This window comes from Amblyomma americanum, chromosome 1 (assembly GCF_052857255.1).
Source record: "Amblyomma americanum isolate KBUSLIRL-KWMA chromosome 1, ASM5285725v1, whole genome shotgun sequence".
NCBI classification, from domain to species: domain Eukaryota; kingdom Metazoa; phylum Arthropoda; class Arachnida; order Ixodida; family Ixodidae; genus Amblyomma; species Amblyomma americanum.
The window spans coordinates 402,976,144-403,003,545 of NC_135497.1; the positions used below are offsets into that span (position 1 = coordinate 402,976,144).

The following is a 27,402-nucleotide window of genomic DNA, read 5'->3' on the forward strand; positions in this document are numbered from 1 at the left end:
ACTCAACAAGCATAGTTACGCATGCATGCATGGTGGTGGCGATCGACGTCGAAACTACTCCCTAGTCTGAGGCAGCTGTTGTGTAGTGCCTTGCACAATCACTCCTTGTGAGAAGGCAGTTAAGACGGTTCAGGGAAACGAAATGTAAGCATGCATAGGTTACACCACTGAGGCATTTTCAGCGTGTTGCCCTCCACGGGTTCTGCCACCGTCGTTGGGACGAGCCGGTGGAGTGCACTGATTCACACACCATATCTTACAATGCTGCGTCGAGGAATACACATTCTTCACACAATGGGGCCATCACCTGAGGACGGACTGGATCAAGCTTCGATCTGTGCAAGGCACACAGCCTGCTCCGTTCTTGTGATGCGTTGGGTGAGCCACTAGGCCCAGAAAACCGGTCCCGCTCGCATTCCACGTCCAGCAATAGGTCTTCGTCCGAAGAGCCGCCACCACTGCAGCAGGGACTACGAACCCCGTGCTTCAGTGCGCGTCTTTCGGCCGAGGAAACGGCCCCGACAAGGGCGGAGGCGTGGCTGATGGCCACGCTAGACCGCGCCCCGACAGAGACGGACAACGCTTGAGGCAGGGGCGTCGAGAATGCAGGCGGCAGAAGTGAGGGCAAACTGGCCACTACCAGCATGCCGGGAGCTGAAGTGGGGTGGCAGGGCACCTGCGGCCACAGCTGAACGGCAGCCGCAGCTGGTGGTCCCGCCGCGTCCTTCTGCAGCGCCTCCTGGACAGCCAGGAACTGGACTTCAAGTCGAGCTGCATCAGAAAGATCCAATGGGGGTCGGCCAAACTTTCGTGAAACGTTTCTCAACTTTCTGAACAGTGTGTCTAAAGAGAGTATTAACACTCCTCTTGGTCGGGCTCATTTCGCTGTAGGCAAAATGCAAGGACGCCTGTGCACTTCGCGATGTCAGTCAAACCTCAGGCGGTCGAAATTGACCAGCAACCATAGAACACGCAGTCTGTTATAGGCCCCATGTGTAGGTTCGGGGCGTTAAACCCCACACATCAATATGAAATACTCTACTAAATGTCAAACAGCATTTTTGTGAAGCGTAAACTGTCCAAAGAGACAGGTGGCCCTTTATAAAAATGTTCTTTGAAGAAACCACTTGGCAGTGTTCATTCTAACCCTTTCAGACAGACATTATTTCCTATTATTGACAAACACCTGAAAATTTACGCGCATGTTTAGAACCTTATGTTTCAAAAAACGAACATGAATGGCTCAAGAACTTTAAGAATTCACGGACGCCGCACACTTGCACGCTCACGGAATGCCAAACTTATTCTTCTATGGAACACAATAATGCCCCAAAATTATTTTCCTTATTATCCAAAGCTGGTTCCGGAACTAAAACTCAGCTTCAGTGTCCTTTAGTAAAACATTTAACCGCGTAAGAGAAGCAATAAGTGAGAGCAACAGACAGCACGTCCTCGGCACTCCGTAGAACTTTGCGACGTCTATCTGTATTCCATGTTTGCAAAAGCAATCCTTTTTTGCAGACCCGAAATGGCCCTGCTGTTCTGTCCAGTATGGATTTCAAATGTAGCCGGCATCAATTACTTCGAGAAAACAGCGCTAGACGCTTAGAAAAAAAATTATAAATCATGTGCACAATCATAGACGCCATTCCACAAATAGATAAGGAGCATATTTGCTTGTCTAGGCAAAAATTTGCTTCCCTGTGGAGACACTGAGTTAAGACAGTAACAAAGTGATCAAGTCATACTTTGGTTCTGGCTAGCTGGTTCATATTTTTAACGGATTGTGAAGGCGGTGTACATAAGAGAGAGTGGAACAGAGAAGGCTCGAAGGCACCAGTCCCGTCGTTTCTATCTGCCTTCTTGTCCCCTTTTGTGCAGTCTTCAGAATCCATTAGAGACTGAGTGAAACAAGAATGTGGTGATATAAATGCAACGAGAATAATTACAATATTTCGGTTCATGAAGAAATCAGCGGTTTGGTTTGCTTTCAGTTATTGTGCGAGATCGGAGGATCGGTACTTGTTCTCAAATTTGATTTGCGGCCTTTTCGGGTTTTATTACTTTAAACGGATTTATATTTGAAACGAGGAAATGGCGCAGAGACGATGCAAACTAAGAAGAACAATTCCTCACTTTTAATCTTTAGACTTGTCTCAATGCAGAGACTCCGTTTTAAATATAATCAGCAAGCCAGCACTTCCTAGCTGCCTTCAGCTACGTGTAAGTCACCTGTAACAATGAGAGGTTTACCAAGCTGTGAAAAATAACCTGCGTTCAATGAAACATAACATCTATTATGCCTGAAGGTGGCCTTTAAATAACTACAAGCATAACATTGGCACATTCGATAATCAGAGATTCGTAGTCTTCATGTATAACAGAGACATCAGGAATGACATCAAAGCACAAGTTGCATTTGACCCTAAAAGGCTACACCACCTTCTTTTTTATTTTTTGCGGACAGTGAAGAGCACCTATACCCCGAGAAGTGCACAGCATAGTAATTATCTCGAAACAAAGTCTCAGAGGAAGCTAAAATGTCAAATTCAGGATCTAATTCACCTAGGAGCATGCAAACAGAATTGTGCTACTTTTTAAACTTTGTGCATTCAATTAGAACAAGAAGAACTGGTTATTGTGACACAAGGCTCTGCTCTCTCTAAAAGAATGCTGACCGTAGTACTTGCATCCTTGACAAAGGACTTAATTTAAGAGATGAGTAAGCAAATAACTAAAACTGTTGAGTCCCTCTATCATATTTTGTCGAAGTCATCCATGGTGACAACTCTAATAACTCAGGGCCGAGGACAGCGGCGCATGAATACTTGATCATTTTTGTGCCAGAAAAGTTTTTTGTAGCGTAAGCTACACTGGCCGAGGCTGACCAGTTTCGCGTGGCTCCTGGAGAGCCATGCTGCGCTTGTGCGAGGAGCAGTGACGTCACAAAGTGCACAGCTGGCGTGTCGGAGCCGCCACCGCGCGCGCCTGGCCGGTCTGCGCATCCTCTGGAAACTGCACCATGTGGCCAACCATGTGACTGGTTACGTGACCAACCATGTGACAAATCACGTGACCAGCCACGGCGCCGCGCCGGCGGCAGCTGCTCCACACCATGTGACCAACTACGTGGCCAACCACGTCATCAACTCCCACCGCACACTCACTGAATAAAAAAAACCCTGTGTCGAGGCTGGAAATCGAATCAGGGCCTTTGGCATTTGAGGTGGAGACGCTGCTCTTTTTTCTTTATTGCATGGAAATAGTGCCGAAAAAGAAAGTATAATCATGCTTACGCCACAAAACACCAGGCCACCTTACCCCTGCAGGACCCCTCCTTCTAAAACATCAAAAGTCTGGGAGGCACAAACATGCATCCAGATAGGGGAGCCAGCTAGGCAGCTCTTGCAGGGTAGCATACACTCCTCGTGTCAAAGTGCAATGTTCATGAAACAAAGATTTTGACGACAGTGGTGATTCGGCGTGGTGGTCCTTCATGCGGCTCTTCCAGAGAATAAATAGTCCCAGCAACATAAATAGATCATACCGCACAACACTGTTTTTCTCCACAGGCAAAAAACGAATACTGTAGGGTGTGATGTCAATGTCCTTCTTAATTGTTCGTTGTGAAATGTCCCAGAAGAAGATAGCATCAATGCACAGAATAAAAAAATGGTCAATTGTCTCTGGTGTATTGCAGAGGCAGAAATTCACCATCCATGGCGCAAGCATCTCCTTAGCATGAAGCCATGCCTTCACAGGCAGCGTTGACGCGTGCAGCTTAAAAAAGAATGTTTTCACAGCAGAAGAAATGCACATTCGCCTAACAAGTTTTAAAATACCAGCGTCAAGGAACTCCAGAAAAGGTTTCTGATACAACGGTACAGGGAACAAATACTCTGTAAGTGCCTGAGTCATCTGCCGTCTGGAGAGGCTACACAGGTAGTCTAAAAAAAAGTGGACAGTGAGGAAATTGAAGGTGTCAGCAACTTCCTTAAGGAGTCCCCATAAAGGCCCCTCAAGAGTGTGTCCCATCGGTGTGTATAGGAAAGGCAAATGAGCACTGAGACGCCTAATAAGCACAGCTACTAAAAAAGGGTGGTTTGACGATTTGAAAAAGAAAAAACACGAAACAAGCTGACGCACGATTAAGTGAACAAGGCCGATTCCACCAGATTCTAGAAAAAAAATAGGTTATCGCAACAAGAGTTCCGATTGGGAACGCCATACGAATGTAGCAAATATTCTGTGCATCACCTGCACTTTCTTCTTCGCACAGTGGAGAACCTGCAACACACAGGCAAATTTTGCAAATAAAAACTGTATCAGACTTAAGCCCAAGCAAACACTCATAGTTCCCTACCCATCCAAGCCAGGGTTCGTCACCTCATGGAGACTATCTGTGAATCCCAGTAGGTGCCACTGTTGCAAATTTGATGAAGGGGAACTCCCAGGTAGTGAAGGGGCCTGCAGTCCCAGCTTATGCTACCATAATGACTTGTCATTGTACCCCAATGACCCAACCAAAACCCCTTGGATTTATCTAGATTAAGAGCCGCACCTGAAACCTTGCAAATCTGTTCAGTCAAATGCAATGCCTCAAGCACGCTCTTTCTGTCAGAACAAAAGAGGGCGACATCATCGGCATAGGCTAAAATCTTAATTTCACACTGCGCCAGGGAGAAACCACGGATAGATATGCAGTTAATAATACTGAGGCAAAGGGATTCAAGGCAAACAACAAAAGCGATAAGGGACAGCCTTGGCGAACAGATAATTTCAATAGAATAGGTTTTGTTAGCCCTTGGTTAACAAATAGCATTGTATGAGACTCCTTAAAACACAGTCTTATGCCCCGAAGCAAAACATCTCCAATATTTGCATGCTCTAAGACCGCAAACAAGAAATCGTGACGGACTTTATCAAAGGCCTTGGCAAGGTCAATCTGAATTAGAGCTACTTGTCCGATCTCATCTGATACTGTCTCCACTACTGAACGTGCAGTATGAATAAGGGTTTGGATGCGGTGGCCTCTGATACCGCAGACCTGATGCGTGCCTATTAAGTGAGCGACAACTAGCTGCAGACGATTGCAAAGAACCTTTGAAAAAAGTTTGTAATCTACACTACAGAGGGAAATCGGACGATATCCCTCAACTGTTTTCTACCAATTTGAATCTGTGCTTTTTGGAATCATTATAGTATGCCCAGAATAGAAAGTGGGGGGCAAAAAACCAACATTGTAAGAAGCCTGGAAAACCTCCATCAAGACAGGCGCTAGGCAAGTGGAAAATGTTTTATAGAACTCGCTAGCTATGCCATCTGGCCCAGGAGATTTCTGAGCCATCAGGTAAGAAATGGCAGCTTTAATTTTGTCCGAAGTGATAGGCCCCTCCACTACAGCACGCTGCTCATCGTCAAGTCGGGGCAAGGCTTCGAATAAGTGACTGTAATCTGATGTTGCATTTGTCCCCGCACAACCACCAAACAGCTTCCAATAATAGTCAAAGAAAGCCTCAATAATACCAGGACTACCGCTGTATGTGCAACCACCATACTGAATTTCCAATATTTCTTTAGCTAGAGCAGTCTGCCTTTCATCACTCAGGGCCCGACGAGATGGTTGCTCATCCAGAAATCTATGGGTCCTAGATCTTATCAAGGCCCCTTTGTATCTTTTGGTTTCAAACTGCTGAAGCTCTGCTTTTATGGCAGTGACATCTTCTACATAGGCACCTGGGCTAATCCTCTCTAACTCATGTAGCTCAACCAAAGTATGGCTGAGCTCTCGAAGGTGATGTCTATTCAAAAACACGATTCTTGCTGAGGCTTCAATAGCAATGTTTTTTGTTTCTTGTTTAAATAAGTCACATTTTTGCAAAACTGAGAGATGAACGCGTGACCACGTGTTCTTCAAGCAATTAGATACAGCACGTTGAAGGTTTCATCTGAGAGTAGGCAGCTATTCAGCTTCCACAGCTCCCATCGAGGATGGAGTATGCACCGACTGTACCTCCCTATCTGAAGAGACACCATGCAGTGATCACTGAAGAATATTGGTGGCATCCAGTAACCAAAAACGCTGGATAACATGTCTGCTGAAACGTAAATCCTGTCAAGCCGAGCACTAGAGGAGCACTGAAAGTGAGTGAAATGGATGTTATGTCCCTTATCTTGCCCAACATCCGGCAGGTTGTATTCGCATGCCAAATCAGTGAGTAAAGCAGCACTAGGGTCATATCGCTTACTTAACACTGCTCGGTCTTCATCCCTACAAACACAATTGAAATCACCCAACAGCATAATTTTACGATACGCGGACAAATGGTCGACTAATGACAAGAAAAATAGCCTTCTATCACTCTGCATTAGAGGGGCATATACACAAACAATTCGTCACTGTACACCAGAAACTTCGAAGTCACAGCAGATAGGTCACCCGTCATCACCTTTGCTATACGCAGTAATTGCTATATTGCAGTAATCCCCAAAGTGTCAGCCAGGAATAGCATGCACCCACCTGATAAGCCTCTCGAGTGACTAATGATAACATTGAATTTTGACATGAAAGGCTCGACAGCAGCTTCAGTGACAGCTTGGTTTCAGAGGACAGCTTGGTTACCTGGATGGCTGCCATTGTCACACCCCATTTCTTTAAAAGATGCCGTAACTGATGTTGCCTTCGACGACTACGCAAACCCCTAATGTTAAAGGGGCTGCGAAACACTGCTTGAACGGATGCCGGATACACTACAAATGAATTCTTTATGTCACACAGATGCTGACTCAAAAAGAATTACGAGAATCGATGCATAGGAACATGAGTTATTCAAAGAAATTTAAAAATACAAGCAAACAAAATGCTGCCCTCAACTCGATTTTCGCACAGCTTCCCATTTCACTCTCCCAATGACGACACTTAGTGCGACCAATCAAGACATCCTATCTGAGCACGTGGCGGAAGTCTGCACTCCATGGTTGCCTGTTCTCTGTAACTCGCTCATGCCAAGGCTGGCAGCGCCGTTTGCATGGTTACAAGAACCGTGTGAAAGCCCGGCTGGCACAGCGCTGCTTCATCGTCACATCGACGGAGCAGAAGGGAACACTATCAGTGACGTTCCCTTATGGAATTGAACACGAGCGCGAGATACTGCAACGGTGTGACAGCCTGTGCAAGATATCAGCCACATTTAGCATATCGTGTACAGCTACTGCTTACCGCCTACCATCGCTCGTCACTCCTAGCGCACTGGTTGGTCACGGCGAGCAAGGAGCGCGCGCTGTTGACTGGAACGTGGCGCCATCTGGCGCCGCCGCCCGGTGATCCTCAACAAGCTGACGATGCGCACTGTCTGCTAAATGTGAAATGAACGCATCCTTCCTTGGGACCGAAACGAACACTTATAGAGCGCAATGGCTTGATCCGATCGATTCTGCAAAGCCGCTCCCAAATATATAGAGTTCCATAAGTGTTGAGTGCTAGGTCGTAGGATGTTTACAGAGGCGCAAAGTCCTTTGATGCAAAAAGTAGCCAGAGCCTCTGGTGGTGTATTTTTGTTTTACTGGCTTAACAGTGATTTTATCTAAGACAAACAAGTTGGTTTTGTTAATGTAATATAAAACACAAAACTTGACAAAACGTATCTCTAGTTATTAACACAATTTGTGGTATATTTAATCTTTGTCCAATCATCAAGCTCCCACTAAGTGATGTCATATCCGCTGCTAAAAACCGCCACTGTATGCTGACACCGTCAGCGCCACGAATTTGTTTTTGCAAGCTAATTAAAATATTAAAACCGCAGTATACATGGTACAAACAATGCTAATAGCATCACTATAACTCATTCTATGCAACCAACAGGCAAAACAATGCACTGAAAATGTGTTTCGGGGCCCCGTTAAGGGCAGTGACCTGAAATGCTGTGACGCCCGCCAGTTTTGGTGCTTTTCTTATTGAAGGCCATCCCCTGTACTGCGGTGGCTGGCCTGCAAATCGGCGGCTTGTAGGGCAGACGTCACCCTTCGTTTTGACGTGACCTTTCCCAATGCCACCACACCAGGAGCCTTTTGCACATCGCGACCTCATCATCTGCAGGACGCTTCAAAGGTGCACTGTTGTCCATCGCCTCTTCTGAGACAGCCAAGGCTTCGGCCTATGAAGCCGAGTGGACCACGTCCCTTGCAACCACGCTGACAGCCGACGGGGCACCGAACATACTAGAAGCTGACAGTTCAGGCAACACACTGCTGCACTCTGGTGACGAAGGGGCATCGCCAGTGCAGAAGGCATGTCGCACATTCACTGGCTGAAGCGCCTCCACTGACTCTACAGCAGGCGTGTTCTGCTCTCGTGATGGTTGGGTGACAGGTGGCTCCTGAGCAGCAAGCACAGGACTCACCAAGTAGCAGACCCGGGTAGACACGGGTCCGGTGGCTTTGGGTCCGGAGACGGGGATTCCTGTTTGTCCGTACTCGCAGGCGGGCCCTTGCCATTATTCGGTGCAGAAGCCTTTGGTTCATCTTCTGTTTGGAGCTCATGAGTCAGTTCACCCGACGCTTCCACAACATCCGACACATCCATAATGTGCTCTGACACCACTTTATCCTCATGTGCCCAGATGCCTTGGCGTAACCTGTCAGCATAACACATAACACAATTGTCTACTGCGTGCCCAAAGTGTCGGCACTGGGTGCATCGAGGCACACGACACTGACGCCGTACATGGCCCACACAATTACAACGAAGACACAGCGGAGGCCTGCCTGGGATCACAACGAAAGCTTGTACCCCGAAAAAGTTGAGCGTGTGAGGAATTGAACTCGCTGACACTCCGTCCTGGAGCGTGAGCGAGATTTCATGGTTCGCTCCAGGGCGCCGCCATATTGTACAGTTCCAAAAGGCTCCAAAGCTTCCACAATCCTCCGGTGCTCCATTTAGCACGGGAGCCAAAGAAGCTTAAACTTCACCTTTGTGGCGTCCGGGTCAAACACGATACATTTTACACCTTTGACGTTTAACTATGCTTTGTCAATAAGCTTCTGTTTTGAGGAACTGCTCTCGCAGGTAAACATCCAAACGTGGCTCATTTGGTACTGGCCAATACACAGAATTTCACGGAGGTCCACAATCTGCACAAGCGTGTCTCGGAAGTCGGGAGCATGGTATGGGCGACCCTTGAGGTCAGCATACAGAAGGAAGGTGTTGAGGACAACATTACTGGTAGGTAGTCGAGGGAGGACAAATTTGTACAAGTCCGTGGCAACTTCAGGTGTCAGGAGACCTCGGCCTATGGCCGATACGCTGTTTCCAGCTAGAAGAATTTCAACACACAGGCCGTTCAGAACGGCTTCCTCTTCCCCCACAATGGCTTAATGTTTAACCGGGAATAAAGGCGCAAATAAATAAGCGCAAGATATTTGACATAAGAAAGTTTAATATGGAGAGAATCGAGCATGCTCTAAAGAACGGAGGTAGCCTGAATACGGTGAAGAGGAAACTACGCATAGAGAAAAACCAGATGTATGCGTTAAGACGCAAGGAGGGCAATGCCATTAGCAATATGAATAAGACGGTTAAAGTAGTCAAAGAGTTCTACACAAATCTATACAGTAACCAATGTAATCAGAACGTTAATGATAGAGATAGTAGCGCACAGCAATGCGTCATCCCGCCAGTAATGAAAGAGGAGATAAAGAAAGCCTTAGTGGCAATACAAAGGGGAAAACCAGCTGGTGAGGATCAGGTAACAGTAGATGTGTTGAAAGACGGAGGGGAGATTCTGCTAGAAAAACTAGCCGCCATGTATACGCAAAGCCTTATGACCTCAACCGTACAAGAAGGTTGGAAGAACGAAATATAATCTTAATTCATAAGAAAGGAGACACCAAGGACTTGAAAAATTACAAACCGATATGCTTACTGTCCGTTGCCTACAAGATATTTACTAAGGTAATCGCTAATATTTACTAAGGTAACATTAGACTTTAATCAAGCAAATGATCAGGCAGGCTTTCATAAAGGATATTCCACAATAGATGATATTCACACTATCAATCAGATGATAAGAGAAATGCGCAGAATATAACCAACCCCTGTATATAGCCTTCATTGATTATGAGAAAGCATTTGACTCAATGGAAACCTCAGCAGTCATACAGGCATTGCGGAATCAGGGTTTAGATGAGCCTTATGTCAAAATACTGAAAGATATATAGGTATAGGAACTGTACAGCTCCTCCATAAAGTCAGCAATGAAATTCCAACAAGGAAGGGCGTTGTTGTGTCTGCACTTCATTTATTGCACAACTAAGAACATGGTACAATACTGACACACAACATGGAAGCCATGCCGCCGGCACAACACACACACACAGCGTCAATACGCACGCATGCAGCTTGTGTCCACAGTTGCCAACACACGCACGGTACGCCGCTGCTTTTGGCACACAACACTTCCTCCCTTGTAAATTTTTTACAAGTCCAGTTTCGATGGTGGTCGACGTACCCTCACTGGGCGACCTGTGATAGGATCAGGGAGGCTCACGGGAACTGCTACCCGAGGAGTATTAAGTTTGTCTTCTGGTGCACTCACACATGGATCACGTTGAGGTGATGCAGATTTGTTTTCATCTGGAAACACAAGCAGGTGATGTCTCGTTGTCCGGGGAGGTTTGCATACTGGGTAGGAATTCAGGTTCCGGATCCAGATGGCGTTTGTCGTCCGTGTAACCCTTGCGCAGTTGATCAGTGTGACATTTCCAGGTTGTTCCTCCAACTTCCACTTCATATGATAGAGGCCCTGTTCTGGTTGTGATTGTTCCGGGCACCCATTTACTCGTACCCCTATAGGAGTGCACAGAAACTTCTTCCCCCTCAGAAAAGGAGCGCTGAGGCTTACTTGGTTGAGATGACCCTTGTTTCTCACACGTACGTCCACTGAGTTGTGGGCGTAATAGTGCTAGTCGAGTGCGTAGCTCGCGCCCGAGATAAAGGTTTGCTGGTGTCTCACCAGTAGCACAGTGGGGTGTCATACGGTATGCCAAAAGGAAGTTTGTCAACTTCTTGATGATGGATCCCTCTCCTTTCATGGCCTTCATACTGTGCTTGAAGGACTGCACGAACCTTTCTGCAAGACCGTTCGTCGCCGGATGATATGGCGCGCTAAATGTGTGTCGTACACCATTCTGCATGAGAAAGGTCCGAAGCTCTTCCGATGTGAATTGAGGACCATTGTCCGTGACAATGCGTTCTGGAATGCCGTGAGATGCAAACATAACGCGCAGTGCATCCACGGTGTGCTCTGCCGTAGTTGAACTCATCACATGTATTTCAGGCCATTTTGAGGATGAGTCAACAGCAATAAGAAACATTTTGCCCAGGAATGGCCCTGCAAAGTCTAAATGAACTCGGCGCCATGGTCCACTCGGCACTTCCCACGGGTGCAGAGAGACCTTTGGTGGCATGTTGCTCTCGCTGGAGCACCCTGCACATTTCTTAGTGATGGCTTCGATATCGGTGTCAACAGATGGCTACCACACAAACGAACGTGCAAGCGCTTTCATTTTTACAGTGCCTTGATGTCCAGAGTGCAGGTCGCTGAGGACTGCTTCTCGCAATACAGCTGGAATGACAGTTCTTATGCCCCAAACAATGATGCCGTGGTGTAAAGAGGGTTCATCTCTACGCCTGTAGAATGGAAGGATTTCGTTGTCTTGTTTGCACGGGTCCCACCCGTTCACAACATGGTAGCGGACTCTCAATAGCAGACGGTCAAGCTCTGTGGCTTGTCTGACTTGATGAGCTGTCACAGGTAGTTGCTCCATTTGGTTCAGGTAGAAAAGTTAAGCTTCATCTGGTTTGTCTTCAGGACTGTCTAGAAGAGGAACGCGTGACAATGTATCTGCATTGGCATTATCCGATGACTTGCGGTACTGTATCTTGTAGTCGAGCCCAGCTAGAAACAAGGCATAACGTTGAATGCGTGCTGTTTGCATCGCACGAACACTGCTGGTTGGGCCAAAGATATGTGTCAGAGGCTGATGATCTGTGATCAGCTTGAAGTGTCTTCCATACAGGTATGCATAGAACTTTTGTATACCCCAGACAATGGCTAGTGCTTCTTTATCTATCTGAGAGTACTGCTTTTCCGAAGCCTTCAAGGTTCGAGATGCAAATGCGATGGGTCTTTCACTCCCATTAGGCATTTTGTGCGAAAGGACTGCTCAGAGTCCGTGGGGGCCAGCATCACATGCTAGACGTACTTCCAGGTTTGGGTTGTAGTGCACAAGGACAGTTTCTGAGGCTATAATCTTCTTTGCTCGCTGAAATGCCACCTCACATTCTTTTGTCCACTTCCATGGTGATTATTTCTCCAGAAGCGCATGCAGTGGTCTGAGAAGATTAGCACTATCTGGAATAAAATTCCCGTAATAGTTCACAAGGCCAAGGAATGACCTCAACTCAGACGTGGACTTGGGTGTAGGGGCACGTATCACTGCTTTGATCTTGTCCTGACTTGTGTAACCCGGTTCCATCGAGCTTGTAACCACAGTATGTTACAGAGTCTTCAAAGAACGAACATTTCTGGAGGTTAGCTCTGAGCCCATACTCTTGCAGTCTTCTGAGCACTAGCTCTAGGTTTTTGAGATGAGAATCTTCTGACTCACCAGTGACAAGAATGTCATCTTGAGTAGCATGGCACATTGGGATTCCCTGCAGGATTTGATCTATTGTTCTCTGCCACACAGCTGGTGCACGAGAGAGCCAAAAATCATTCTGTTGTACTGATACAGCCCTTTTTCTGTGTTGATGGTCAAGAGCGGCTTGGACTCATCTACTTCCATTTGTAGGTAGGCTTGTCTCAGATCTATCTTTGAAAACTTCTGTCCTCCTGCTAACTTTGCAAAGATGTCCTCAATGCAGGGTAAGGGATACTGGTCCACCACCAAGTGAGGGTTGATTGTGGTTTTGAAGTCTCCACATATGCGAACAGTTCCATTTGCTTTCACTACAGGCACTATGGGCGTGGCCCAATCACTGTGATTCACTTTTGCCAGGATGCTGACTGCTTCCAACCGTTCAAACTCAGTGTTCACTTTCTCCTTCAAGGCATAGGGCACTTGTCGTGGCCTGTAGAACTTCGGTTGCACACCACTTTGAAGACGCAGTTTCAGTTTGATGTGCTTGAGTTTTCCAATGCTATCATCAAAGACGTCCCTGTATTCTGCGAGGATCTTGTTCAGTTGATCTGCACGTGGCCCCAGTTGGTTGTCGATCCTCAATACACTGCTCAGCTCGAGAAGGTTGAGTTAGTTAGTTATATTGATTTTAATGGCGCAAAAGCAACTGAGGCTATGATGCGCCAAACACACGGTTAGAGCTCTTCTTAAAGGTTACGCTTTTTATATCTAAAGTTTGTTTAAAACATTAGCTTCTCTGAGAAACTTAAAAATGCTTGAAAAATCAACCAGTGCTTTATCTCCTAAAAGTAACATGGGGTGTAGTGTGATGTATTCATTGTAGAATGTTGTGAAATATTTTTTCCTCAGTTGCTCCAGTTTTGTGCATACAATTAAAATGAGGTTTACCGTGAGTTCATCACCACACATTTCGCAGAGAGGTTTGTCTTTTTTTGTCAGTAAGAAGTTGTGTGTAAGGTGTGTGTGTCCAATGCGTAGTCGACACAAAATAACATCTGTAAAACGCTCCTGATGTTTACATGATCTCCATTCTCCCAAAACAAGTTTTATAGAATGTAGTTTGTTGTTTGTCTGTTCGTCGCATGCAACCTGGCACTTATTTCTGAGTTTACTGTGCAGTAATTTAGAAAAATCCCTCTGTGGTATGCTAACTTGTTTCATATGACCAATTCGAGCTTGTGCTACGCAAGTATCTGCTCTCTCATTACCTAAAATTTTAACATGGCTAGGGACCCAGCAGAATATAATGTTATGTTTTTGCTTCGTGATTTTAACTATGTTATGTATGATTTTTCCTATTATGGGTTCAGCAGCATTTGTAGAGTGCAGCGCTTTGGGCATACTCAGTGAATCGGTGTAAATGATGCTATTTTTTATATTTTGTTATACTATTTGTTCTACGGCTACGAGTATGGCATAACACTTCGCAGTAAATACCGATGCATACTGTGGTAATCGTATCATTTTTTCGTTTTTTCTTTGAATTACTGCACTTCCGACATGACTCTGTTTTTGAGCCATCAGTGCAAAAATTCAGTGTAGGTGTCATATTTTTCTTGTAAGGCAAAGAACTCTTGCAGTATGTGCTCATGTGGCATTTGCTCTTTGTTTACGTGTGTTAGTGTGAAGTCACACACCGTAGGAAGGCTGTACCATGGTGGCAGATATTCATGTCCTTGTGCAATATTCGGTATGGCGTCCAGCACTGCTAACTCTTCATATTTATCTTCAAAGCGCATTATTAGTGGCCTGATGAAATGTGGTTTATTATTGAATAATCTTCTCAATGGGCACTTGGTAACAATGGGATAGCAGAGATGTTTAGGAAGAGAACGGGTTTTAAGGATGTACTTGCATGTAAGTGTGACTCTTCTATCCTCTAGTGTGGGCTCATTAGCTTCAACATAAATACTATTTACCGGGGATGTTCTACATGCTCCATTTGATAGGCGCAAACCAAGATTATGAACAGGGTCCAGTCGTTTCAAGTAGGATGCTCTTGCCGAACCATATACCACACACCCATAGTCCAGCTTGGAGCGCACCAAGGAGCGATATATTTGCAATAGGCATGCTCTATCGGACCCCCACCGTTTTCGCAAGAGTACCTTTAATACATTGAGGGCTTGGGATGCTTTCTTTTTAAGGTTGTTAATGTGTGGTAGAAATGTAAGTTTCTTGTCATAAGTGACGCCTAAAAATTTATGTTCCTGTTTGACTGGCAGTGTGGTTTGATTCAAGCACAGATTGGGATCAACCTGTAGACCTCGTCATAATGAGAACAGGACAGCTACTGTTTTTTGAGGGGAGAACCTGAATCCATTTTTCTCTGCCCAAGCAGCCAGTTTATTTAGTGATTTGTATTTGTCTCTCGCAGGACAGTATGCTGGAAGAAGTGTATGCTATCTGTAGGTCATCTACATAAACTGAATACATTACGGACTTGGGTATTACTTTGGCCAAAGAATTCATTTTTACTGTGAAGAGTGTCAAATTAAAATGCATCCCTGGCGTACGCCATTCTCTTGGGTGAATGTCATTGACAGAGTTGCTCCCAGACGGACTCTAAATGTGCGGTTGGTCAGGAAGTTGTTCAAGCAGTTCAGCATCCTGCCGCGGATCCCTAGCTCTGTTAGGTCATGGAGGATGCCGAACTTCCACGTGGTATCATAGGCCTTCTCCAAATCGAAGAAGACCCCGACACAGTGCTGTTTGTGGATGAACGCCTCTCGGATGGTGTTTCCTAGGTGGACAATGTGATCAGTGGTCGAGCATGCTTTCTCAAATCCAAATTGATGTACATCTAAGAGTCGACGAGATTCAAGTGTGAAGGTCAGTCTAATGCTTATTATGCTTTCGAAAGATTTAGCAATGCAGCTGGTGAGGGCTATCGGTCTGTAATTGTTAGGACTTGTTGGTGGTTTTCCGGGTTTCAGAAAAGGTACTATTATTGCTTACTTCCACTCCTCAGGTATACACCCAGTTGTCCATATTTTGTTAAAGAATTTCAACAATGCCTGCACGGCAGCCTCAGAGAGATGGGCGAGCATAGTGTAATGCACACTGTCTGGGCCTGGTGCTGTCTTTTTACCCGAAGATAATACCCTATTCAATTCCTGGAGTGTGATGGGTTGATTTTAGTCCTCGTGCATACCTGCTGCCAATGGAAGTTTTTGTTTTTCTGCTATTGCTTTGTGCTTCTGGAACGTGTTTGTGTAATTGGACGAACTGGAAACTTCAGCAAAATGCTCACCCAATATGTTGGCCTGTTTCTCTAATGATGTTTGTGTCCCGGGTGTAGTCAATAGAGCAAATGTGAAAGGGGTATGGTCACTACTGAATCTACGAACTTTTTCCCACATCTTTTTTGAGGTTATTGAGCTGTTTATTGAGGACACATATTTCTGCCAAGAGGATTTCTCGGCATTTCTTCGAATGAATCACGCTCTGGCCTTGGCCCTCTTAAAGGCAATCAAGTTCTCCGCTGTTGGATACCGACGCAGAGAGCCCCAAGCTTTATTTTGTTGTTTTTTTGCTAATGTGCATTCTTGTGTCCACCATACTTTATGTTTTTTGTGTACGAGTCCTGTTGTTTGTGGTATGGCTAGTGTAGCGGCTGATATTATGCATGTAGTAAACCTTTCGTTAATTTCGTCTACGGTGAGGTCTTCACAAAATTTCTTTTCTAGTGTGGCATTAGCTGTAAAAAGTGACCAGTCAGCGAGGTGAAGTTTCCAGCGCCATGGTCTTGTGGGTGTGAATGGAGTAGACGATGAGAGGCTGATGATAATAGGTAAGTGAACACTTCCCAGAGGGTCATTTAAAATATCCCATTTAAAATCGTTAAAAAGCGATGGTGATGCGAAAGCTAAATGAGGAAGCTCATTTTTGCCGAGCTTGGGCAACAATAAGTGGCTTTTCCTGTATTTAAAAGACAGATGTTATTTGAGAGGATAAAATCTTCGATTGTTTGCCCCCTAGAGTCGCAGCGCTCGCTTCCCCAAAAAGTGGAGTGAGCGTTAAAATCCCCAACTACCAGATATGGTTCTGGAAGTTCATCTATCAATTCTTCTAGATCATGGACTGTTAATGTAAAATATGGAGGAATGTATACGGAACAGATTGTTAGTGTTTTATAGCTGACAATGCTGACTGCAACCGCCTCAAGTTTTGTATCGAGCTCGATTTCTCGAGCAGGGACGCCGCTTTGGACAACAATTGCGACGCCTCCCGAGAGTCGATTTGCCTGCTCGCGATTGCGTCTAAAAGTTTTATAATGTTTCAGGATATGCACATGTTGTGGACCAAGATTGGTCTCCTGAAGACATAAAACTATGGCTAAGTAGAACGTTCATTTGGGCAAGTTGGTATAGATGCATCTTTAGTAAAACAGCGCGAACAACGTAGGACAAGATGAAGGAGGACACAGGACGGGCGCTGACTCTCAACTAAAGTTTATTAGGCAACACCTGGTGTTTATAAAGAAAAAATCACATAGACAAAGTACATGACATGTCACACTAAAAGCGATAAAACAAGAGGCAGAGATGCATACGACGCTCAAATGCCACCAAGAAAGGCTATCTCTTTGTCACAAAGAATGACTGACGGTTTGCTGACACAACTGGCCTCTTGACTGATATAAAAGGCTTCCATTAATTCCCGCGTGGTCTGTTCACTGTGCGTATAAAGCACCTTCGTGCTACGCCAGATGGCCGTGCATTTTTTCTTTTTCTTTTTCATTACCTCACACTTTTTGCAGTGGCTGACCAAGTAAGAAAGATCCTTGTCATTTTCCAGATTATTTTTGTGCTCCTGTAACCTTTTATTTAAGCATCGTCCTGTCTGCCCAATGTACTGGGCTCCGCAGGAGAGTGGAATTTTGTACACAACTCCTTTGCGACAAGCTTGTTCCTGTGCTCGGTGCCACAACCTTTCCTTTTTCTCGACCGTTCCTTCTCCCTTTGGATCGCCGGACACAACTGTTTTAGTTTGTTGGGAGCTGATATTGCTACATTAACCTTATATCTATTTGCCACATTTTTTAGCCCATGGGTGATACGATGTAAATAAGGAAGAATAGCAACTTTTTTCTTTTTTTCCTGTTGGTTGTTACGTGTATGCTGAGTGTCCTGCTGTTTCACCCACTTGAGCAAACGAGAGCAGGCGTCGCTTACCGTAAAACTTGGGTACCCGGCAAGCCTAATTCTGGATAGCTGAGATTGGAAACTGTCGCTGAGAGAATGGTGACAGGATTTTGTCAAGGAATTACGGAGGCAGGAACTAATAATACCATTTTTTACAAGTTTGGAATGACCTGAGTGGGAACTAAGGAGCGGTTTAGTAGATCCTGGGTTATACTTCCAGCAGACATGATCGTGACTGAATCGCAGGCGCAAATCTAAGAACTGCAACTCTTCCTCGGAAGGTGCCTCGAAGGTGAATTCCAGCCCTGCTCCCCATTTTCTGAAAACCTTCAAAATGTCAGCCATGCGCGTTGTTAAGCGATCGCGTTCAGTAAACACCAGGTAGTCGTCCACATACCTAACGGTCTTTAGGTGCATTCCCGATAGTTCCCTCTCGAGGTCCCTATCCACGTACATCAAAAATATTTCGCTAAGGACCGGGGCGACGCTTGACCCGATACATACTCCTGCCTTCTGTGAATACAGTTTGCCCTGCCAACCTACGACGGTCGAACACAGGTAAAAACGGAGTAGCTCTAGGAAGCTTTCAACTGTCAGACCACACAGGGAGGACACAGGACGGGCGCTGACTCTCAACTGTGTCAGCAAACCGTCAGTCATTCTTTGTGACAAAGAGATAGCCTTTCTTGGTGGCATTTGAGCGTCGTATGCATCTCTGCCTCTTGTTTTATCGCTTTTAGTGTGACATGTCATGTACTTTGTCTATGTGATTTTTTCTTTATAAACACCAGGTGTTGCTTAATAAACTTTAGTTGAGAGTCAGCGCCCGTCCTGTGTCCTCCTTCATCTTGTCCTATGTTGTTCGCGCTGTTTTACTAAAGATGCATCTATACCAACTCGCCCAAATGAACGTTCTACTTAGCCATATTTCTTGTGCAACGGGCTCTGTTATTTGTGGGAACTTACCTTTCTACAACCCGGCAGTGATCGCGCCGCTCATCGCCGTTTGTGTCTGCCAAGCCAGGAAAGCATCTTGGTATGGGAAGCTAGGAGTGGCTCCCCCAGAAGCCCTTGCCGCATGCGGGTTTTTGCAACCATCCGTCGGGCACAGCAGAAGGTTGTGCCGTATCTTGGCCTCGGAGTACTGGTAAAACAGGCTCGACATTTCAAGGATTGCTTGCTGGTAGCCTGCGGACTTACGGACAGACAAAGAGCAGGGAGATCGTTCCGTGGATGGTGCGCAACGTCGGACCGGCTCACCGAGTTCCTTTGGAGTACAGTGCGTCCCCGACCGCCGCCCAAGAAGAAAAGGAACTACCCCCAAGAAGGCAAGGTTTTCATCTTTTGCGATGAACAAGTCCCGCCGGACTTAACTGACGTTCTGAAGCTCGGCCCCAAGCATGCCTTCGAGCCTAGACTAGACAAGGCGGAAAAACTTTCAATGTCAAGATCAATTGCAAGACAGGTGGAGGATAATGAAAGACATCGATGTATCACAGAGTGTGTGCAAGTCCTTGACCGCATGAAGGAGGAAAAGAAGAAGCCTAGTCCGGTACATGCCATTGCCAAGTGGATGTGTTCGAATGACTTAAGGGCGGTTCAATTGGATAAAGAAGGCGGCTTTGCTGTTTTTTCTGAACAGCAATTCCAAGAAAAAGCGTTAGCAGCAGTGGTCAAGAACTTCGAGGTATCACCATTGAAGGAAGCGGAGACCAAGAAGCAAGCCGTGACGCTTAACAACCTTGGCCTTGAACGGCTGTGCACACAGGTTGGCAAGTGCAAAAAACTCCACCTAGAGTTATTTTTCAATGCGAAAACGCATAAGGTCGACGTCCCGTTTCGGGCAATCGTCTCGGAGAAGAACACGTGGCAACAACATGTGCCACTTTTTCTGCAACGACACCTTTCGTCCCTGTGCCTGAATGATCCATTAAGGATTCCAAATTCCGCTACGCTTGTTTCTTTCCTGAAGGATCACAACCCAGGAAGCCGTGTCGCCTTCAGTATTGATGTCATAGACTTATATTACAGCCTCCCGCATGACAAACTGTTGAAACGTGTAAAAATGTGCATTACAGAAGATAATGATGAGCTATAAATTCGTCATGAAGTGTGGTCTGACAGTTGAAAGCTTCCTAGAGCTACTCCGTTTTTACCTATGTTCGACCGTCGTAGGTTGGCAGGGCAAACTGTATTCACAGAAGGCAGGAGTATGTATCGGGTCAAGCGTCGCCCCGGTCGAGAGGGAACTATCGGGAATGCACCTAAAGACCGTTAGGTATGTGGACGACTACCTGGTGTTTACTGAACGCGATCGCTTAACAACGCGCATGGCTGACATTTTGAAGGTTTTCAGAAAATGGGGAGCAGGGCTGGAATTCACCTTCGAGGCACCTTCCGAGAAAGAGTTGCAGTTCTTAGATTTGCGCCTGCGATTCAGTCCCGATCATGTCTGCTGGAAGTATAACCCCGGATCTACTAAACCGCTCCTTAGTTCCCACTCAGGTCATTCCAAAATTGTAAAAAATGGTATTATTAGTTCCTGCCTCCGTAATTCCTTGACAAAATCCTGTCACCATTCTCTCAGCGACAGTTTCCAGTCTCAGCTATCCAGAATTAGGCTTGCCGGGTACCCAAGTTTTACGGTAAGCGACGCCTGCTCTCGTTTGCTCAAGTGGGTGAAACAGCAGGACACTCAGCATACACGTAACAACCAACAGGAAAAAAAGAAAAAAGTTGCTATTCTTCCTTATCTACATCGTATCACCCATGGGCTAAAAAATGTGGCAAATAGATATAAGGTTAATGTAGCAATATCAGCTCCCAACAAACTAAAACAGTTGTGTCCGGCGATCCAAAGGGAGAAGGAACGGTCGAGAAAAAGGAAAGGTTGTGGCACCGAGCACAGGAACAAGCTTGTCGCAAAGGAGTTGTGTACAAAATTCCACTCTCCTGCGGAGCCCAGTACATTGGGCAGACAGGACGATGCTTAAATAAAAGGTTACAGGAGCACAAAAATAATCTGGAAAATGACAAGGATCTTTCTTACTTGGTCAGCCACTGCAAAAAGTGTGAGGTAATGAAAAAGAAAAAGAAAAAATGCACGGCCATCTGGCGTAGCACGAAGGTGCTTTATACGCACAGTGAACAGACCACGCGGGAATTAATGGAAGCCTTTTATATCAGTCAAGAGGCCAGTTGTGTCAGCAAACCGTCAGTCATTCTTTGTGACAAAGAGATAGCCTTTCTTGGTGGCATTTGAGCGTCGTATGCATCTCTGCCTCTTGTTTTATCGCTTTTAGTGTGACATGTCATGTACTTTGTCTATGTGATTTTTTCTTTATACACACCAGGTGTTGCCTAATAAACTTTAGTTGAGAGTCAGTGCCCGTCCTGTGTCCTCCTTCATCTTGTCCTCCGTTGTTCGCGCTGTTTTACTAAAGATAAAACTATGGGTAACATTGACCCTAAAATATGTGTTTCTGAAAGAAAATGAAAGGGGATTTACTTATGTGGTGGGCCCGTTATGAGGGGCCTGTCTTTTTTTCGCTCAAGAGAGCTGTTCCGCCGTTGTAATGGAGGCGGAGTGGGTGTTGTATTCATCACCTCAACAGAGGTGCTGGAGGACCGCGCAGCCGCGGTTAGTTTCAGGCTTCTCCCAACGGGGGGATGTCCTGCGGGATGCCGACCCATGGAACGGCAGTCCCTGCTTTGGCAATGACAGGGCAGCTTTCGCTGACCCTGCCTGGGGCGTGGATGGCCTTGCCATAGGCTCGGTAGCACCGGCCTTGGCAGGTGCCGGAGTGCTGTGTGGTGCTACGCCCCTGCACACCACATCAGCGAAGTTTTGTTTTGCTGTGAAGGAAAATGTGTTTGTAAGTGCAAAACGCCTTCTCGCTTCTTTAAATGAAATGTTTTCTTTTGTCTTTATGGTGATTATCTCTTTTTCTTTCTTCCAGGACGGACACGCCCTGGAGTATGCAGCATGTTCTCCTTCACAGTTTGCACAGCGCAAGGCTGCGTCACATACATCAGACTGGTGATCATTCGAGGCACATTTTGCGCAAGTTTTGCGACCGCGGCAGCTCTGTGAGCCATGAGCGAACCTTTGGCAGTTGAAACATCTGCGAGGGTTTGGTATGTATGGTCTTACATTGATTTTCAGATATCCCACGTCGATTGTGTCGGGCAGGGTGCTGGTGTTGAACGCCAGGATCATGTGTTTTGTGTCTATTTCCTTGTTGTCCTTCCGGATTTTGATTCAGTGGACATCTGTGACGTCTTGGTCGATGAGCCCTTCGAGCATTTCTTTTTCAGTTATGTGAAGAAAATCATTTTCCGATATTACGCCTCGGACAGTGTTAAGTGAGCAATGAGGAGTCATGGAGACCGGGATTTCCCCTATGGACGTTAGGTTGGAGAGCTTAGAGTGCTGGACATTGTCACACAGTTCGAGAAATAAGTCGCCGCTGGCCATTTTTGACAGCTTATAGCCAATGCCTAAGGTTTCAGTCAAGCACTTTGCCACAAGGAAGGGGGATATTATTCTTGCCTGTTTATCTTGTTGTTCACTGTGGATCACATGATATTTGGGGAAAGTTACTTTTCTTTTTTGAAAGAAGTTGTCTGCCTCGTTCCACCCTCTTTTGAGAGAGCGATCAGGTTTTGAAAGTTGGGGAGCCATAAAAAAATTTTGTTTTTCGGTCATGGTGCCAGCCACCCACCACGGAGTCCAACAAGGGGACGGGACAGGAACTTGATAGCAAGTCCTGCCCACGCCAGCTGTACAGCTCAACTATAACCAAATATGACGCAACTCAGGGTAGTTGGTCACACAAGGTTAACCCTCGCCGCCAGGAAAAAAGGAAAAACCAAGAAGCGAGTAGGAGATAGCAGAGTTGTGAGAAAGACATAGGAACGTGAAAGATGGAGGGGAGGACAGGAAAAGGCGACTACCCATTCCCCCCGGTCGGGTCAGGCCGGAGGTGCCGTCTACAGGAAGCTGGGGCCAAAGTGGTGTGTTGCCTCCGCCGAGGGGCCTTAAAGGTCCAAATGCTCAGCATCGGCTCAACCACCAGGATCCCCTTTTCCCCGGACACGGTGATGCCACGCACGGCTAGGTGCGGGTGCTCGGGTCCATGGTGATGCACGGTTCACCATCATCCCCTTGTGGGGATGTCCCTGCGGATGCTCGAGAACCCGCGGTGTCGCCACTCACTGACGCCTGCAAGCTGCCGGTGCCCTCCAGCGGGGTTAAGATCAGTGCATCCAAACAGCACAGGTTATGCCCTTGAAATATTGGTTTTAACTTGAAGCACCTTAACTTGAAGCACCCTACGCAGTGAAGCTTAAAGGGGCTGTGAAGGGGGCTCTAATAAAGTTGCGGCATGCCTGGGATATTGAAGCACACCGCTTCGTGAATAGTGTCCAGCAAGGATTTTTTAAATGCGCTTTGTAGAGGCTAAGTTATCTGTAGTTAAAATTTGATTTCAGCGCCTTCGCGCCTTTCCCTCTCCTCTCGTCACCTTTTGCATGCTGGAAGGTAGGTGCACCGACCCCCCTCTGGGAGCGGAGCTTCCCGACCCACCGGAGCTAAGCGGCTTATTGGCCGCGGGCTTCGTAGCTGCCTGACGTCTGAAAGAATCTAACCAATCGCCACCTCTCACCTTGTTTACGCAGATGCGGGGGACGGACGAGGGTGCGAGCATAAAAATGTCGCCGGGAAGGGCTCGTAAACTTTGACGCATGATTGTGGGTCATCTCCTGCATGTAGAAGAGTATTATTTGGCTCTGGTTTTCATGGCAACACAGTGCAGTGATTAAGTGAGTTAATGTGTTCTCCTCGGAAGGCATTTCAGAGCCCCTTTAAAGGACCGTATACGTGCCCTACAAGCATCAACCAACAGGCAGGCCTTCCTTGCTTGCCCAACAACGTGCGGTTCCTGTGCTTAACGGGAGCAATTTATTGGATGATGACGAAAAGAAGTAAAGCTTAGGGACAGAGAAAGAATTACAGGTTAAATCCCGGCCCGATATGTGCGCTTCCGCCATGCAGACAAGGCCGAACTGGCACGCACAGTCGTCCACACACCTGTCTGTCAACGACAGCGCTCGAATTCTGTGCCGTCTGCACTCGACTGCGTGGAGAGCGACGTCTAGCGGCAGTGCCTGGTTCAAGATAGCGCATCTTTCTCAATATCGTCTGAGCATCAAACACGCCCTATCTCGAACCAGGCGCGCCACTAGACGTCGCTCTGACCACAGAGGAGAGCAGACTGCATGGAGTTCGAGCGCTGTCGTTGACGGACAGGGCTGTGCATGACTGTGCGTGCACTGCCAGTGCCAGCCACGCCGGCCAGCGGGCAGGTGTGAGTGTGGGGTAGTGTGAGGAGCTGATGGACGACTCCTTTTCATTCCACTTAGAAGCTGGACACAGGGAGCGAGGATGAATTAACATATGGCATGAACAACTGAATGTTCATTCTGCACACAACGGAATTTAAAGAACGAATTATGACAGGAGCTTTTGAAATCATCGCAGAATAAATTTTGGACCTGGGTTCGTCAGCGTCACTTTTAGACGCATAGTAAGTTCTCATTATGGAAGCAGCTCACTGTTGGAAGCCATCACTTTCTATGCACTATCCCATATGCAAGCATAACCAAAAATGCCTTGGACTTCAAAGTATGCACCCTTGTTCCGCGTAAATTATCATGGCACATGACCAACGCAATAATCATATGTCTCTCACTTTACGAAATACACAAAATAAATCAGCATTATGCAGTATCAGCGCCTCTACCTAAAGTGCGCTCCTAGCGTTGGGCCGAGGTCACCAGATGCACGCAGTGACTGCCCATTGAGCACAGTGTTCCCAAATGGCCAGCGTGAGTGCTTATTACAGAATTCACATATTACTTCAAATTTTTGGAATTATTTGTTTGGCTCAGCAAGCCTATGCCGTAGTGAACACTCAAATCGACTATGAACGTCAGCTCGGTTGCCGTCGATGACGGGTGGGGTTGGAAAGCGACAGGATTTTGCCATATTAAGATACCGAGACTTGAGAAAACTGGAAACACTGAGTGCGCTTCTGTTGGGCTAGCTTAGACTGTCTTACTATTACTTAGAAGGAAAGCTGGTGCCCCGTCTATGGGAATTCGCATGGAGCTTCCTCGAGACCTCTTCAGCCACCATGGGCGCTCTAAGCATCATGGGACGGAGAGCTACCGACTGCCGAACAAACGTTTATTGTGCGGAACCACAACTTTTGGCCAAAAAATAATGCAAAAATAAATGTTCTTCTAACATTCAATATCCTGTCAAATTGCAACAAATGGCCACAAAACCATGTAAATGCAAAGTTTTCCCAAAATAAAAGATGGCTTGCTCTCCTATTGACCAAGTACTGCACACCACAAAAAACAATATTTCGGGCTTAACAGGAACATAATGTTGTTACTTAAACATGTCAAGACGTTTTTTTAAAGGGTCTTCTGAAAACAAATTTTTATTGGCGTCATGTGCTGTTGCGTTTTCGCTACTATGGCCTTTGCACACTACGTTCGCGCCAAAGTTGCCTGCGTGCGGGGCACGCCATGGACGGAATGACACATCTCAGTAACGCCACTGTGCGTTTCCGAAAAAATCCAACTGTCCCGCATTAGGTAGCTCACCGGCCCACGATGCTTTGAGTGTCCATGGTGGCTGAAGTGCATCGCCGCCAGCTGTCCCTCTAGTTAATAGTAAGAAACTCTATGGGGCCAGCCTCCTAAAAACAAGCTTGACGCAAGTTCCCAGCACATGGTTTGAGAACTCAGTAGTACTGAGTGTAGCGTTGCTCAAAGAGCATAGAAAAAAAAAATCCTCTTGCCTTAATCGCTCGCTTCGTCAGGATGAAATTTCGCACAGAGGTGTTATTTGGTGGTCAGTTTTGTTTTATACTGACTACCAGCGCACTAAACTCTCGAAGGCCTTAGGTATGTTAAGGAAGTGCATGTTTTCTCTACCTGTCCACCAAAACCGTTAATATAAGTAGCCCTGTTTGAATCACATTAGCGATACTGCCATCTAGGGGAAACGGCACCAAGAAGGCAATGTTAATCTAAAAATAATGCAAAAAAAAGCACTACAAGTGGTTTCAAAGCAGCCTTATAATGACCACACATCTCCATTGTTCACTAAACTCAAAATTGTGAAATTACAGAAGTTGTATGACTAAGCAACTGTCAACACTTAAAACTGATATACGTAAAGACACGGATACTTTGAAAACATTAGCGAATCTAAAAAGTAGCACATCTTTATGCTCAATGAGGCACAATGAACTCTGGCATGTTCCAAGATCTTGCACAAATTATGGATTTCAGATGGTTCAGTATAGCACTCCACAGGCTTTAAATAAATACCACTTCACAATAGACAAATTGCGTGCGCTTTCTAAGCTTGACTTGTATTCGCTTTTTGTATAATGCTTGCTAATATTTTGCTGTTTACTCCAATTTGCGAGGTAACAGGGTTGCTTGCATTTTATGTCAATTGTTTACAAACTAACATCGCAGTTGTGATATTTGTAGTGTGAATCTGTGCTACTCATCTCTGTCAAAGCATCCGCTGTCAGTTATTGGGAGGTGGGGCTAGTCAAGCTACTTGTATGTAGCTTTTTCTCACCTCCCCTACCACATCTCATGTATCATTTTGCTTTGTGGTAAAACAGACTTCAAACAAGAGAGGGCGCCGGCGTCACAGTGACAAGAACATCACGGACGGCGTGACTGCTGCATGCACACATGGGAGAGGACTCTCTCCGGCTCAGGAACACTGCGTGCACGGACTGTTTGGCGCGGCTCTCCATTCTCCACCAGCGGTGCGAGGCCCTGTGGTGGGAACATTTCCCTGCCAGCTTGTCCCGTCCAGCCTCGGAGTTTCTCTCTTGCCCTAACATGGGCGAACGTTCGCTCGTAACCGTGCTGGTCAGTCGGACGAACTCGATTCCGTAGCGTATTTTGTTGATAGCTAGTGCTGTTGTAGCAATAAATGCCTGTTTGTGTCAGCCAGAGTGTTGTTCTTTTGCCTCCCTCAAAGCAAGGGCCGCCGTGGCCATCATGCACTCGGTAGCGTACGCGATCATGGGGTGGGGTCTGGCACTACTGAACTGTGTCAGTCATGGTTAAGCGGGGAGAACATATTTATCCTCCCTTATAAAAACCCCACAGCTCATACGTGCCCATTAATTCTGATTCCACACGGAATGTCAGCTGCACTATAGAAACTGTCTTTAACAGCCGTTTTTGGTGAAACCCAACAAGATACATAGGCATACGTGGATGCAAAAAAGAACAAAAAATCAGCCACTTACTCAAAAATTTTCTTGATGCGGAACCTCACTCTAAAAATTGTTCATTGTCTGGGGAAATAATTGCGTTTCCTTGTATGGTTTGCTGACGGGGATTCGAAAATACTTGGTTGTGGCAGAAATTTCGCTGTCGTAGCGTTCGTTGTAGCAGGGGTTTGACTGTACAAGCTTTTACTGTACATAGAGGAAAGATTAGT

General features: G+C 46.2%; 1 protein-coding gene across 1 annotated transcript in view; it reads right to left on the minus strand.

Moving 5' to 3' along the window:
* Positions 1-498: 498 nt before the first annotated feature.
* The window catches only part of LOC144123944 (uncharacterized), a 129,328-nt gene continuing 102,424 nt past the window's right edge, over positions 499-27,402 (minus strand). Inside the window, exon 6 of the mRNA XM_077656653.1 lies at positions 499-771. Within this exon, the coding sequence (XP_077512779.1) occupies positions 637-771 (135 nt within the window). The 3' untranslated portion in view covers positions 499-636. The remainder of the gene's footprint in view (positions 772-27,402) is intronic.